Below are 13,223 nucleotides of genomic sequence, written 5' to 3' on the forward strand. Positions count from 1 at the left end.
TGATCAGACCCAAACTGTGTAGTATTACACGTGGTATGCTTATATGGGATGTGTAGAATTGTATTCTCAGGTTGAATTGGCTTATAGCCGCCCCAAATGTGAGGACTACGTGACTCTAGAGATGGTGCAGTTTGCATTACTTCTCTCCATTAAACACATCTCTGGAAGAATTCACTGTATACTGAAACATGAAGCAATGAAGGTTCTTTTTGGCTGAAAGTTTAATTGAAAATTTGGTAGACAATCAGAAACAAAGAAAGTAGCTTGACACACAAAGCTATATGAAAATACTAGCTTAAAATAATGGTAAGATAATAATTCATAAGCAGTAATAAAATATTAGAAAGGGTCTTCAGTGAAGACCTGAAGTTTTCCCTCTTACTAAGGGATCAAGAGCATGATGGTTCGCAAGGAAGCTTCAGATAACTACTCACGTGAGCAGCTGCTCATCAGTAGGTGTAGCAGACTTTTAATCTGGCCGTAGAGCTCTAGGAACTTGGGAGTCATATGTTTTATTCCTAGGGTATCTTTTCAACCATTTATCTTATACTAGGTTAATTTTATTGCCTTTGCAAAAACATGTTTGTGTGTATTCCGTTCAGAGAAGGAAGTGTGAGAGTGAGCATTTTGATGTTTTTGTTTGTTTGTTTTTTCAGTAGTAGAAAGACTGGATATTCTTGTGGGAGGATGGTCATGGAGTCTTCCATCTGACCAATGTCCTGGAGAGAAGTATCTTTTAAATATTATTTTAAAATCAGAGTGAAGACTTTCTTAAAAGTTATATGCTTTTTTTTTTTTTTTTCCCAAGTTCATACTCTTTATTCAGGGAAGAACCAAAGCAATAAAGGGCTCCCCAGCAGTGAGCTGCTCCAGCTGAACATGTAGCTTTATTGTTCATGGTGTGCATTCAGAGGAACAGTGAAGTCTGGGATCTTTTCAGACATAGCAAGCCAAAAATTTATACATACATTCCTCTGGGCTGTAATCTTCATATAGTATTCTTCTGGGGAAAACTGGGGAAAATAAATATTCTTACATTTATTCCAATTACACGTTTTGTGGGGATTTTTAAAATTTTTTTAGGATTTTTTATTTCCTCTTGCCAGCATTAATCTCTAGTTTCCAGGCATCTGCACAAAAAATGCAAAGCAATAACTTACTGATTGTGAGAGAATGCTGTTCAGCAGTCCTAACAAATTAAATCTGCTCATAAGTGCTGCGTGTAGTGAAATGTGTTACTGGTTGTTTTTACCAAAATGGAGAACCACTTCCCCAGAGCTGTTTGTCTCTCTACGAAGGTTCAAGTGGCAGGAAAGATTGGCTCAATGTCTTTCTGACAAACTTCACTTGGTAGCCGTAAAGCAAGTGGTACCTCTTTGCCCAGCCCCAAGTGCAGTCAAAAACAGAGCAGCAGCAGCAGCAGCTCATCCCTTTTCATCCAGTTTAATAGAGTCGATCGGTGTTGTACCTGATACAACTCCCCTCTTCTGCTTGTAAACTCCACTTACTGGGCAATAGGTGAGAACCACCATCACGGCTTCCAGAGCAGCAGAAACAAATGGTTTGTGTCATTTTAAAAAGTCTAAACAATATTGAAATACTTTCTGCCTGAAATTTTGAATGAAAAACAGAAAATTCCAGAGACATCAGAATAGTTTCAAAAAGACATTTTACTTTCTCAGAAGATTTTATGTACTCCCATTTAAAAAGCAGGGGAACAGGATGGAGACTGGTTTAGTTAGAAGTCAGACTCCACTGTTGTTTCAGTCCTGTTTAGTTGATAAATAGTGTTTCAGCACAAATGATGTAGAAATTACCTAGAATTTGCAGTAGAAGACTGAAAAAATAAAAATTGTGATTGATTGTCTCATATTGCAGAGGAGGACAAGTGCGTATGCTTGTCCTCTGATACTTCTGCTGATTCTCCAGTTTTACTTATAAGTACTTCATTAAATGCTGGATATACATGAAAAGCATTTAAAAGCTGGATTCATTTTTTATATCTGTGTACAGGTGTTTAAATGCATGAGCTGTTCGCTGGTACTTTAGTCTCAAAAACAATCAGTTTGGTAGATGCATTCACAAAAACAAGGAAAAAAAAGTCTTGTAGGGCTTGCAAGGGAGTGGATGCTCTGGTCCAGTGGAAATCAGAGCTGCTGCTAAGTTGGTGACAATGAGTTTAGTCAACGCTTCAGTTAGATTTCTCATTGTGAAGCCTTTGCTGGGTTGTACCCATGCCCTGTACTCAGTTCTTGAAAGTCTACAACTGAAACCTTTTATTATGGAAAAAAGGATTTGACTCCGCAGTAAACATATTGCGTGGCAGTCTTCATGTTATTAATGCTTTACTGGCATATACTTTCTTTTATCTCATGTTAAGATTTCAAGAGACTGAAAAATTAATAAGAATCAGTTCACCTGTAGACTCATTCATCTAATCATCTCCAGTGCAATAAAGCAAGCTAAGGCTAGTTTCCACTTATTGCTTACTGTCAGTTCCGTGAGGTTGTGTGGAGAAATGCAGTTTTGTCCTGTACAGCTTTGTGCTTTGAGAATTACATATTGATGGTAAGTGCAGAAACACTAGAGCAGTAGTTATTCAAAATGGGGCCGTAGTTTGTCAGAATCAGAACCTGGGAAGAAGAAAACCTGCTGTAAACACAGGCATGTCTTGTGTCCTGTATGGAGATGCATTGCAGAAAAAATAAACCTACTTTACAAGTACCTAATAATCAATCACATTAAATAGGTGCTACTTTATCTGTAAGGTCTTTAGCATTATTGTATGTTCCAGATCTATTCAGTCTAGTGCTAACATTGTTTAGAGTACAGGGCACTCAATCTGGTAGGTTAATCTTTTTGGGGTTTATGTTTCATGATATTACAGAATAACATGTTTTAAATAAAAAAAGAAATATTAAAATACTTAAGGTTTCTTACACTTAAAAACCTTACTTGTGCTGTATTTCCAGAATGTGTTATCGTGGCTTAAAAAGTATTTTATTATTGTTACAAACTAAAAATTGGTTCACGTGCAACTAATAGTGGGCATGTGGCATTTATTGCTGGTGTGTGTACATTACTTTTTGCTATTTACAATACATCCTAGTGTAACACTTCAAGACAAGCCAGGTATTCTGCTGTGTGTGGGCATGAGTACGTACATGCTTGTGTGTTTTCACACCGCTGATTTGTATTTAATATCTGTTACTGTTTTAGGGCTATTTCTAGTTGTTTCATGGAATGTGCGGTATTGCATCCAAATGTTATATGGTTTTAGGAATGGTGCTAGTCTCTCCGTTATTTTGTAGTAAAATTCCTTTAAAATAACACTTTTTTAATTAAAGTGACAGCTTGAGAAAGATTTAATGTGGAGAGAAGGCACTGAACTTTCTGACACTGAAATAGTGTTAATGCATGTAAGGTGTGCTCAAAGTGCATGGTTCCTTTCTAACCTGCATGGTGTAACCCTTCGGAGTACTTTAAATAAACATGTTCTTCTAAAAATATGTTTATTAACTTGTTTAGATATAACTTAAAAGCTGTTTTTAAAGGCATGCATCCAGAGACATACACGCAATAAATTCAAAGTGTCAATGTTTCAGGGAATCTAAATTATTTTCAGAATTTCAGAAATTGAGAAGGGATAAGTGGAAGGAGAAAATGTTGGGCTGGTGCCAAGCGATAGCTCGTAACCCTCACAGACTTCCAAACAGCACAAGAACACCCGAGGTCTCAGGTGATGCTTCACATAACTCTACTTTGGTGAGTGAAAAGTTGCATTTCATGACGGTGGCATGCTCAGATGAACTTCAGAGGTCTTAAATTTATTTTTAAAAATGTAGTGTTTGCCATTGATTGCATTACCTCAGTGTGTGAAACCCTTTGATATTGTAGCCGTTTACTCTTTCCATGTGCTATTTTTTCATCTTTTATGTTATGCATGGTCCATTCTGACTTGCATGCTATGTCTATAAATCAGTATTGATGTTTTGTGAATGATAAAGTCCTTTAAGCTGGAAATGTCCTAATATGGATTACTTACGGTGTTTGTGATCTTAATCAATGCAGTGGCATTTGGTCCCCGTTGAATACAGCTGGACATTTTCTAAAGGTATCTTGTTTGCTCTTTGTTCCTGCCTGTAACAGGAACAAAGTATAGCACTTGTGTTAGACAGCTCAATTTTAAAATTATCTTCATATATTTAACATGATGCTGCAAGCAGCCGTTGAGTTTCTGCATGCAAAAAGCCATTGATAGTAGATATTAAGGCAATGTAAACTTGACAGTTTACGTAGTGGAGTTATTGTGCATCGTATGAAGTTGAATAAAGTGACTCATTGACGAGAATTTTAATCCTGCAGTTTTTGCTCATTCAAATAAATGCATTACATCAGTAGACATCCCCAGGTGAGTAAGAACCGATACTTGAATGTAAAGGCTTCATACTGTTTTTCTTGTTTTTCTTCAACTGTATTGACATTTTCAGACTACAGCAAAACTGATTATTTGAAACATATTCCGTTAAATATGCCTGGTCCAATTTCATTATAAAGTTTAAAATAGGCGCAACATTTTCCTATCTAGAAGCGTGAGGTGTCAGGAAGTACTGCCCTCCAGTAATTGTTGAAACATGGACGTGATGACATCTAAGCTATGAAAAATTGTTTATAACCACTGTAGTATTCCAAAGAGTGTGAGGAGAGTTATAGACGAAGACGCTTGAAATTTGTTGAAGTTCTATTGAAAAAAGCTCCTACTTAATGTGGCAAAATTATCTTGTTCAGTGGTAGACTATATAGGTTATATAGAATGTAAGTTTCTGCTAAGGAAGCAAACACAAAAAGCCAGCACTGAAAGTCACAAATTTTATGGTTTACTTAATATCCTAGATTCTTATTATTATTATAGCTCACTTTCATTTGGAATTCTTTTATTTCAGAGAAATAAAAGAAAATTAAAAAGCAATGAGTCATGAAAGAAGAATTTTCAAGTATATTATCCCCATATTTAATTACTATTACTATTTTCTTTTTAAATTTTATTTAATTACTATTAATGTTTAGGTGTTGCTAGTAATAGGTGGTAGCTGTTAAGGAATTTAGATATGTGCAAATTTGCATGTTTTGATTTCTGCTTGACTGCTAGTCAACATTTAATTCAGTTTGATACTTCAGAGATAAGCGTTCCAGTCTACCAGATGGGACTTAGAAATGATGAACTGGGAATATAGTTCATAACAGTTGAACCAGTAGTGCTAGCATGTTTTAACATTATTAATATTAAAACTTGTTCAAAAATAAGACTGCTGCTTAGTTGATGAAGTGCATAAGAAAACCAGGCATATAAACAGCTGAGGAAGATACTGTGTGTCCTTTAACGTTGTGAGTGGCTACAGAACAGTAATCTTCACAACAGGAAATAAAACAATATCTCTTGAGGCCTGTCAAGCTTTCCTCTTCATTTTCTTTGCTTCCTGCTCTCTCAGCCATTACTCTTTCTATCCCCCACTTCTGAATTAAATGACATTCAGTATAAGCTTTTCCTGGCAATGTCTTTCCAACTTGGGGGCTGTAGGCTGAAAAACCTCATTTTCATTCTGAACATTTTGAAACTGAAATCTTGTTTCAAATCAGTTTGGATTTTGCTTAGTAGTCTTAGCCTTTTAAAGCTGAAAAATTTTCCATCTGGTCTTCAGTGAAGATACAGACTTTAGCAGTGGAAAATGAAAAATAATGAAACAGCAGAAAGTAAAGAATATAACAAATTATTTTTGTAAGAGTACAAAGCCACTTCCCGTGACATATTCAAGTCCCCAATTTCCAGTGCCTTGCATTTCCTCTGTGGACCTGGTTCCCTTCGTAGGGGTTTATTTGGTCTGTCTTGCGAGCACAGCTGTGGTAGGAAGCCACAACTCTCTGCTTCCTTAGACTGTGGATGGCAAGTCTGGCTTTGGTGGGAAGCAAACTGGAATGTACACTGCGCTTTTTTTTTTCACCTCTGCCATGTGCTTTTTGTGTACAGTTTGTGTACAGATTCAGTAAAATGTCTTCTGTATTTTCAGAACTTCAGCTAAGGCTTTTCAAAACAAACTTTCCTTTCCCTTTAAAAATGAACCCTCGAAGTGGTTATTTCACAATGCCACTTTCCCAAAGGTGGATGATCTGAAAATTGCAAGTACGCCTTATTAATTTTCATGAACAGAAATATTTTTCTCTCTTAGTGAAAGAAGGAGGGAAGCTTGTGGAGTAGGAAGCAGGTTACGATCATTACCAAATTGCTTTTTTCATTAAGCAAGTAAATTGAATACTGAACAGCAGTGCAGGAAAAAATAAAAAAGAAATTAACTCATAAAAACACTGTAATAAATTTAAAGCATTTAATAAAATCTGTTATATAATTTCATTTTATTTTGGTTTTTTTTGTTGTTGATGTTAAGATGTACCTTCATCCAAATCAAAAAAATTCTGAAATATTTCAGCAAAACTCAAATAAATACTATTGGAAACATTTTTCCGTTATTATTTTCAACTTATAATATTATCCGCAGGCTTTATCACCTTTGTCTACTTTAAATAAAGATTAAAACCTTTGTGTTCAATTTCACGTGGAACTCTAGCTTCTTCCTTAATTGAAAACAATCCAGCTCTTGAAAGCTCATAATTTTATGCAATAGTATTTGCAGTTTTTTCACTTCTGAAAGGCTAGTGGATACAATTGAAAACATACAGTTTTAAATTCTTTCTTCATGAGTCACTTGTCTCTGTACTGACAGTGTCTATGTATACTGTGATTCTGTAAGCATACGTATGTATGTATGGTTAGTTCCAATGATTTTGGTGGGAATACATAAATATGTATTAACATTGATTAAGCAATTTGACTAGAAGCAGTTCTGTGTCTTCCTATCTTTGCTCAGTGTCTAGTGTTTCTTGGGGTCCTAATTCAGGACTTGAACATTATCACAATCTATGTTCTTAATAGCTATGTATAGGCTGTTCTGCATAGGGCAAAGACTGGTCTTTGATTCAGTGCATCATGTTAAACACATGAAGCTAATGGGACATGAGCACATACTAATGCTGAATTGTAGTCATTAGCACATACTACTTTTTCCTGTTACATTCCTCACTAGAATTATGGTTGAATATATGTGGAAGTATAGTCATGTGAGTAACTCGATAATTTATGTTTATATATGCAAATGAAATTTAGAAGTCATTTCAAATGATCAAGCATCTAATTTGAGTCTAAGGAAGGATTTTTTTTTATACCAAATGATACCATCTGCTTCTCAAAGAGAAAGTAAAATGTGTTTATGAATTATCTGTTTGACAAAGACAGATTCCATGGTGCCACGTCTAATCTACAGATGTTGACTGAGCAAGTTAATAGTAGTTAGTGGTCATTCTAAAATATAATTAAACAATGGAAAGTGGTTTTGTTGTGGTTTAACCCCGGCAGGCAGCTCAGCCCCACACAGCCGCTCGCTCACTCCCCCTCAGTGGGATGGAGGAGAGAAGAAGAGGGGCAAAGTGAGAAAAATCGCGGGTTAAGGTAAAGACATTTTAACAGGTAAAGCAAAAGGTGTGCACACAAGCAAAGCAAAACAAGGATGTCATTCACTCCTTCCCATCGACAGGCAGGTGTTCAGCCATCTCCAGGAAAGCAGGGTAGGTTACTTAGGAAGACAAATGCCATCACTTTGAACGTTTCCGCTTCCTCCTTCTTTTCCCCAGCCTTTTTTTGCTGAGCATGACGTCAAATGGTATAGAATATCCCTTTGGTCAGTTGGGGTCAGCTGTCCTGGCTGTGTCACCTCCCAACTTCTTGTGCACCCCCAGCCCACTCACTGATCAGGCAGCCTGAGAAGCAGAAAGGGCCTTGATGTAAACCCAGTTCAGCAATAACTAAAATGTCCCTGTGTTATCAACACTTTTCATCACAAATCCAAAACACAGAACCATATAAGCTTCTATGAAGAAATTTAACACTATCCTAGCCAATACCAGTACGGGTTTTCCTCCAGTGATGATAAACTGGGAAGCTGTGCTTTAGCTGTTAAGTTCTGCTAACTATATGAAACTTCTGAACAGTGTAGGAATGATTTATCACTAGATGATTCTTAAAGGTCCTGTCCAACCCAAACCATTCCATGATTCTGTGATCTTTATCTCAAGCCCAAAACTCCAAAAAAACCCCTCCAGAACAAGAAAGATCTCGTGATCTGAGCTTGAAGTGTTTGCCTGATTTTCATCAAAGGAGTGTAATTCCTTGCTGAAAATCCTGTGAAATTGGATCCATCTAGGTTTCCTTGACAGTGGAAGGTTGTTATCCAAGAGGGGTTGAGGGGATCTGTGTTTTAATTTTTTGTAAGAAAATTGTGTAGTTTAATACTCAAAAACTAGATGTAAATGAGAAAAGAGTAATTAGCTTAGAATATAGAGTTGGTTTCATCTGAATTATCTTCTTATTTGCATAAATATTAAGTAGACTTTATTAATTAGGCTGCAGAACCAGCTAGGAAATCCACAATACTATACCTACAAAATTCTCTATTAGACATTGATTTTGTAAATTTAGTAGCAACTTCAATATAGTAGCCAAACAATGTGTATATGTGAATCAAACTGTGGAAGAGAGAGATTCTACAGAGAAATGTAATTTCAAAAGAGGCAGATTTATTCACCAGGTATAATAAATGATATGCTGTTTAAACCTGCTCTTAGTCTGTACTTCCAGAAGAATAAAAGTAGAGCTTGGTGCAGCATGTTTGATTACGCATTGAAAAATGGAACTGTTGAGAATATAACCTTTTGTGGTTCAGGCGTACTGCTCCTGGCTTCTGTGTCAAGTACCTTATGGAATAATATATGAGGTCTGAATAAATTTTCTGGGGGGGAGAGGAGGTTCCTAAATATCTCATGGTCTCTGGTGCTACTTATCTCAGCTGGGCCACTTCCCTCTGTTCTTCTGGTGCTGAGTTCTGTCCTAAGTGACTGGGTTTTTCTGTTTACTTCTCATGGACATAGTGAAACTTCTGCAGCATTTCAGTTAAAGCCAGCATTTGTTCTGATATTCTTGGGCTAAAATTCTTGTTGCCGTTGTTCATAGAATCACAGAATCATTTGGGTTGGAAGGGACCTTTAAAGGTCATCTAGTTCCACCCCCCTGCAATGAGGAGGAACATCTTCAACTAGGTCAGGTTGCTCAGAGACCTGGAATGTTTCCAAGGATGGCACAATTCACTGTACTTCTTGATTCACCTCACCTGTTGTTCTTTCCTCAGATGCTCTAAGGCCTTGTGAGAAGAAATTTAATTAGATGCATGTTCATTTTTAGCATTTTACACCAAGTTACTTTTTAGCTTTTTATTCAGTAAGTCCCTCAGTATCTGTTAATGTTCAGCTACGGAAACTTTTCCTTGTGATGTAGATGTTCCACACAGGGCTCATCCTTCTGCACAATGCTGCATGCTCCCCCACAGGGCGATTGTTTTAACTATTTATCGCTTTCCAGTTTACAGGGTCAGCCTAAGCTGTCAGTGGCCTCAGTAGCCATGCCACTTCAGGCCAATCTTATTGATTTTTCCTTGTATTTAAAGGCAATTAGCAGTCGTTACCTGGGTTACCATCACCTTCTGGCTTCTCACCACAGATGTGTTATAGGGATGTAAAGTAGTTAAGAGTTCATTTGTGTGTTTCTTTTCTGTGCATATGTAAACGATTAGAGCAGGGTAGATGTAGGACAAAGCTTTTGGGTAAGTCTCCCCCAGTGCTCAGTTTCTTCCTCGGTGCATACCAGCGTCATTTAATAATTTAAGAGCAGGGCAGATGTGGTCACATTTTTACTTATTTGACCAGTGATTTCAGTTAGGCTTCCCCTGTGACAGGCTTAAAACGACAGTCCTCATTTAAATCATTTTCGTTTCACTTGTAAAAAGAATGACATATTTCCTGACCAAAAATGGAGGCCACGCAGAAAATTACTGTTACTTTGCATTTGCAGAAGCAACAATAACTTAAATGTTAGAGAAAAAAAAATAAAGCTTACCTGAATGCTGGCTTCTATGTGAGATGATGATTATTATTATTAATGTTTTATTTAGCTTTATAACTTACGTGATATTTATGTTTTCTAGGTGTTAGTTGTCCATATTTACAGATATCAGTGGAATTTATAAGAAATTATTTTCTGTAGATCAAATTACTGTAAGAAGATATTGACAATATATATTTGTTAAATATCTCTGTAACTTAATAGATTGTATTCAATCCTTTATTCTTTCCCCCAAATATTTCATGCATCCTCTTTCTCATAGCAACCTGAGTTCACAAGATTGGTTCAAATCTATTTCATATAAATTATTCATAATTTGTTTCTTTTTTATATTGTTGAAGCTGCCTCGTTAGTCTGTTTCACTTAGGAAAAAGGGGCATCTTTTGAGTGTAGTATTTAAAATGTATTAACTTTTTCTAGTTTTGGAGAGAAGAGTTATGTCTCAGTACATTAGAATTCTTCATGTAACTTTTGACTGAAAGCTCAAGAATTATTTATCTAGCAATTTTCAATATATCCATAAAAGTCTTAGATTTAGTTCAAAGTGTGCAAAGCTCCAGGTTGTATGATGTAGGTTTATAGATACTGAAACAAAGAGGGGATTACCAGATCGCCATTCAGTTTCTATCCGGAAAATGAGTTCTAGAAAATGAGAAAATCAGACAGGGACAAGTAATTAACCTAAGTTTTTTATAAGGTGAAACGGGTTATTCTCATTGTAGCTCGGCGAAGCCTTCAGTCCCATCGTTAACTGAACACCTGCACGGTAATGGGGAAGGCAAGATGACAGGAAGCATCAAAGAAATGTCTGTGCTCATTCATTTATTGCCAGAGCAAGGAAAAGCTATGAAAGCACATCGTGTTAAGAAGAAAAAAAAAGGACGAAGAAAAAAAAAAAGTAGTGGTAGAAGATGATTCTGCAACTTTGTCTTTTAAAAATCTCATGGTAATACTAAATAAATTCCATTGCAACTTTACATAGTACTCCATTCCTGAGGATCCATATTTTTCAAATTTTTTTTTTTTGCAGTTTAATACTACTTGAATTACAGGATCCAGAAACAGTTTTAGGATAAGCTCTCTACTGTGCTGACTACTATGGTCTGTGCCACTCAGTTCTGTAAACAGGAATGTGTATGCAGAACTTGCTTGAAGAGTCTATACTGATACCATTTGCATGCTTAGAGTGAAGTATGTGCGTATAAGTTTGTGCAGCAGCAGTTTGAAGCATTGGTAGAAAAGGGTTAGAATAAGGATTTCCCTTTTTTATGTATATATATAATATTTTTTTCTTTCCTAGTAGTTTTCTCCCTGATAGTTTAAATTGTGCCTAATCACATAAGTTTGTGCAGTTTCTGCAACGGGATTCATTCTCACTGCTAAGTGGTTAACAAAGTAATTATTACCTCAAAATATACTCCAAAATACTGCAAAAAATATTCTTAAGAGGAAAATGGGGTTGTATGTGCATGCATAGAAACCTTTTCATGCATTCACATTAGTACCTAAGTCTTGCTAAGAAGAAGAAAGTACTAAAGTACAGGGAGCTGTATGTCTCCCTAAATACATCCCTAATGTATTCCGCTACCTTATCCTCAGAAAGAGTCTTCCCAACGCTACAAATGATTTGGTGTTGGTTTTCGGTGCTGTGTTCCGCCCAGCCTGCGGGCTGGTTTTCCTGCAGCATAATGAGCCTGCCCGTATCGTGACTGTCTTGTGAACATCTGCCTCGTACGGGGAGTTTGAGGAGTCATTGCAGTTCTCTGTGGCTCTTCCTTTTATCTAAGAGTGACATGCTGCAGCCCAGAAGATTAAGCAGGGCCTCTTGAAATCTGCAGCATGTATGAGTTTCCCTTTTTATAAGATTTTCGTGGAACACTGAGCTAGGAGAGGAGAGCTAGGGGGAGAAATCAGATCTTCAAACAAAACTTAACCTTTGTAAGCGGATTCTTCCAAAAATATTCTGTGGGAAGATTCTGAAATCTAACGTTATCACTCTGTTTTCCAGTTGGCAGCGTTGCTGAATACTTGTGATTGCAACTGCAATTGTGGTGTCCCCTTTACAACAAAGAACAATAACAGAAAGTGCTGGAGTGATGAACTGAAGCAGAAAAGAATCGTAATTATTGTGTAGGTTAAAGCGCTGACTTGCATTTTATCTAACACACGTAACTATTTTTATCTATGTTTATCTATGATAACTATGTTTATCTATCACACGTAACTTTGTGAAAGCCGCTTCTACTTTGTGATTTCAGTCTCATTAATGTGAACTAACGATAACATTCAGGATAAAATTTCACTTACAATTGTAAGGTGCTTAAATACTGTAGAGACGAAGGTGTTAGACTTATCCTGGTTGCTAGTGGAAGAATTAAATTAATTTGGAAAATTAGTACAAAGGAGGAGGAAGAAATAGGGCAGAAGACCTAGTGGCTTTCTGGAGATGAATCAACAGAAAGGCTGAGGTTTAGCGTTCGTTCCACAGGAGATGGAGATAACAGCATGAACCAGGTGCCCTGCTGCAGTTTGAGAGGTGTTACTTCAGATCTTGGTCCAGATTTGTAGGAAATGCCCGTTTTATCAATTTATTTAAAAATGGGTACGTGGTTGAAGATGACCGTGTGTGGATGCTGATCATATTGCTTCTGTCGACTCTGTTGACTGTGAATGAAAACTGCCTGTGACCTCATTAGGCTAATTACATCTGGAGTTAATCTTTTATTCCCTCCCCCTTGTCCTTTCATGAAGTATGAGATGAGACTAAATAGGATGAGATTAAGAAGGGAAAATTTAGACTGAAGAACATATTCTTGACAATGAAATGTCTTAGGCTGCTATATGATTTTTATATTGAAAGTTACAGGAACACCTTGTCTGTGACCCTTGAAATCTGGAACGGAAACATTTGCACACAATATTTGTATTAGTTTTTTTCCTGCCCCTGACTTTCTGTGCGTGTAGTTTTTTTCCTGTTGTAGAATAAATACAACCAAGCTTTTCTTGCCCTGGTAATCCTTTTATAAAGTCAATGGTATGAAAGGTACAACTTCTGTACTAGTTCAGTTGACCTGACTAATTTGTCTAATCATTAAGCATTGATTTAATAGAAGTGTTTAGATTTCATCTTTTGTGAAGATCTATGTAGTGGTAAAGTGTCTGT

At 36.6% G+C, this 13,223-nt stretch overlaps 1 protein-coding gene across 1 annotated transcript in view; it reads left to right on the forward strand.

The window, feature by feature from the left end:
• MARCHF1 (membrane associated ring-CH-type finger 1) overlaps positions 1 to 13,223 on the forward strand; it is a 246,497-nt gene that overhangs the window by 141,656 nt on the left and 91,618 nt on the right. Inside the window, exon 3 of the mRNA XM_054202878.1 lies at positions 3,626 to 3,765. Within this exon, the coding sequence (XP_054058853.1) occupies positions 3,664 to 3,765 (102 nt within the window). The 5' untranslated portion in view covers positions 3,626 to 3,663. The remainder of the gene's footprint in view (positions 1 to 3,625; positions 3,766 to 13,223) is intronic.

This window comes from Rissa tridactyla, chromosome 5, assembly GCF_028500815.1.
Source record: "Rissa tridactyla isolate bRisTri1 chromosome 5, bRisTri1.patW.cur.20221130, whole genome shotgun sequence".
NCBI lineage: Eukaryota > Metazoa > Chordata > Aves > Charadriiformes > Laridae > Rissa > Rissa tridactyla.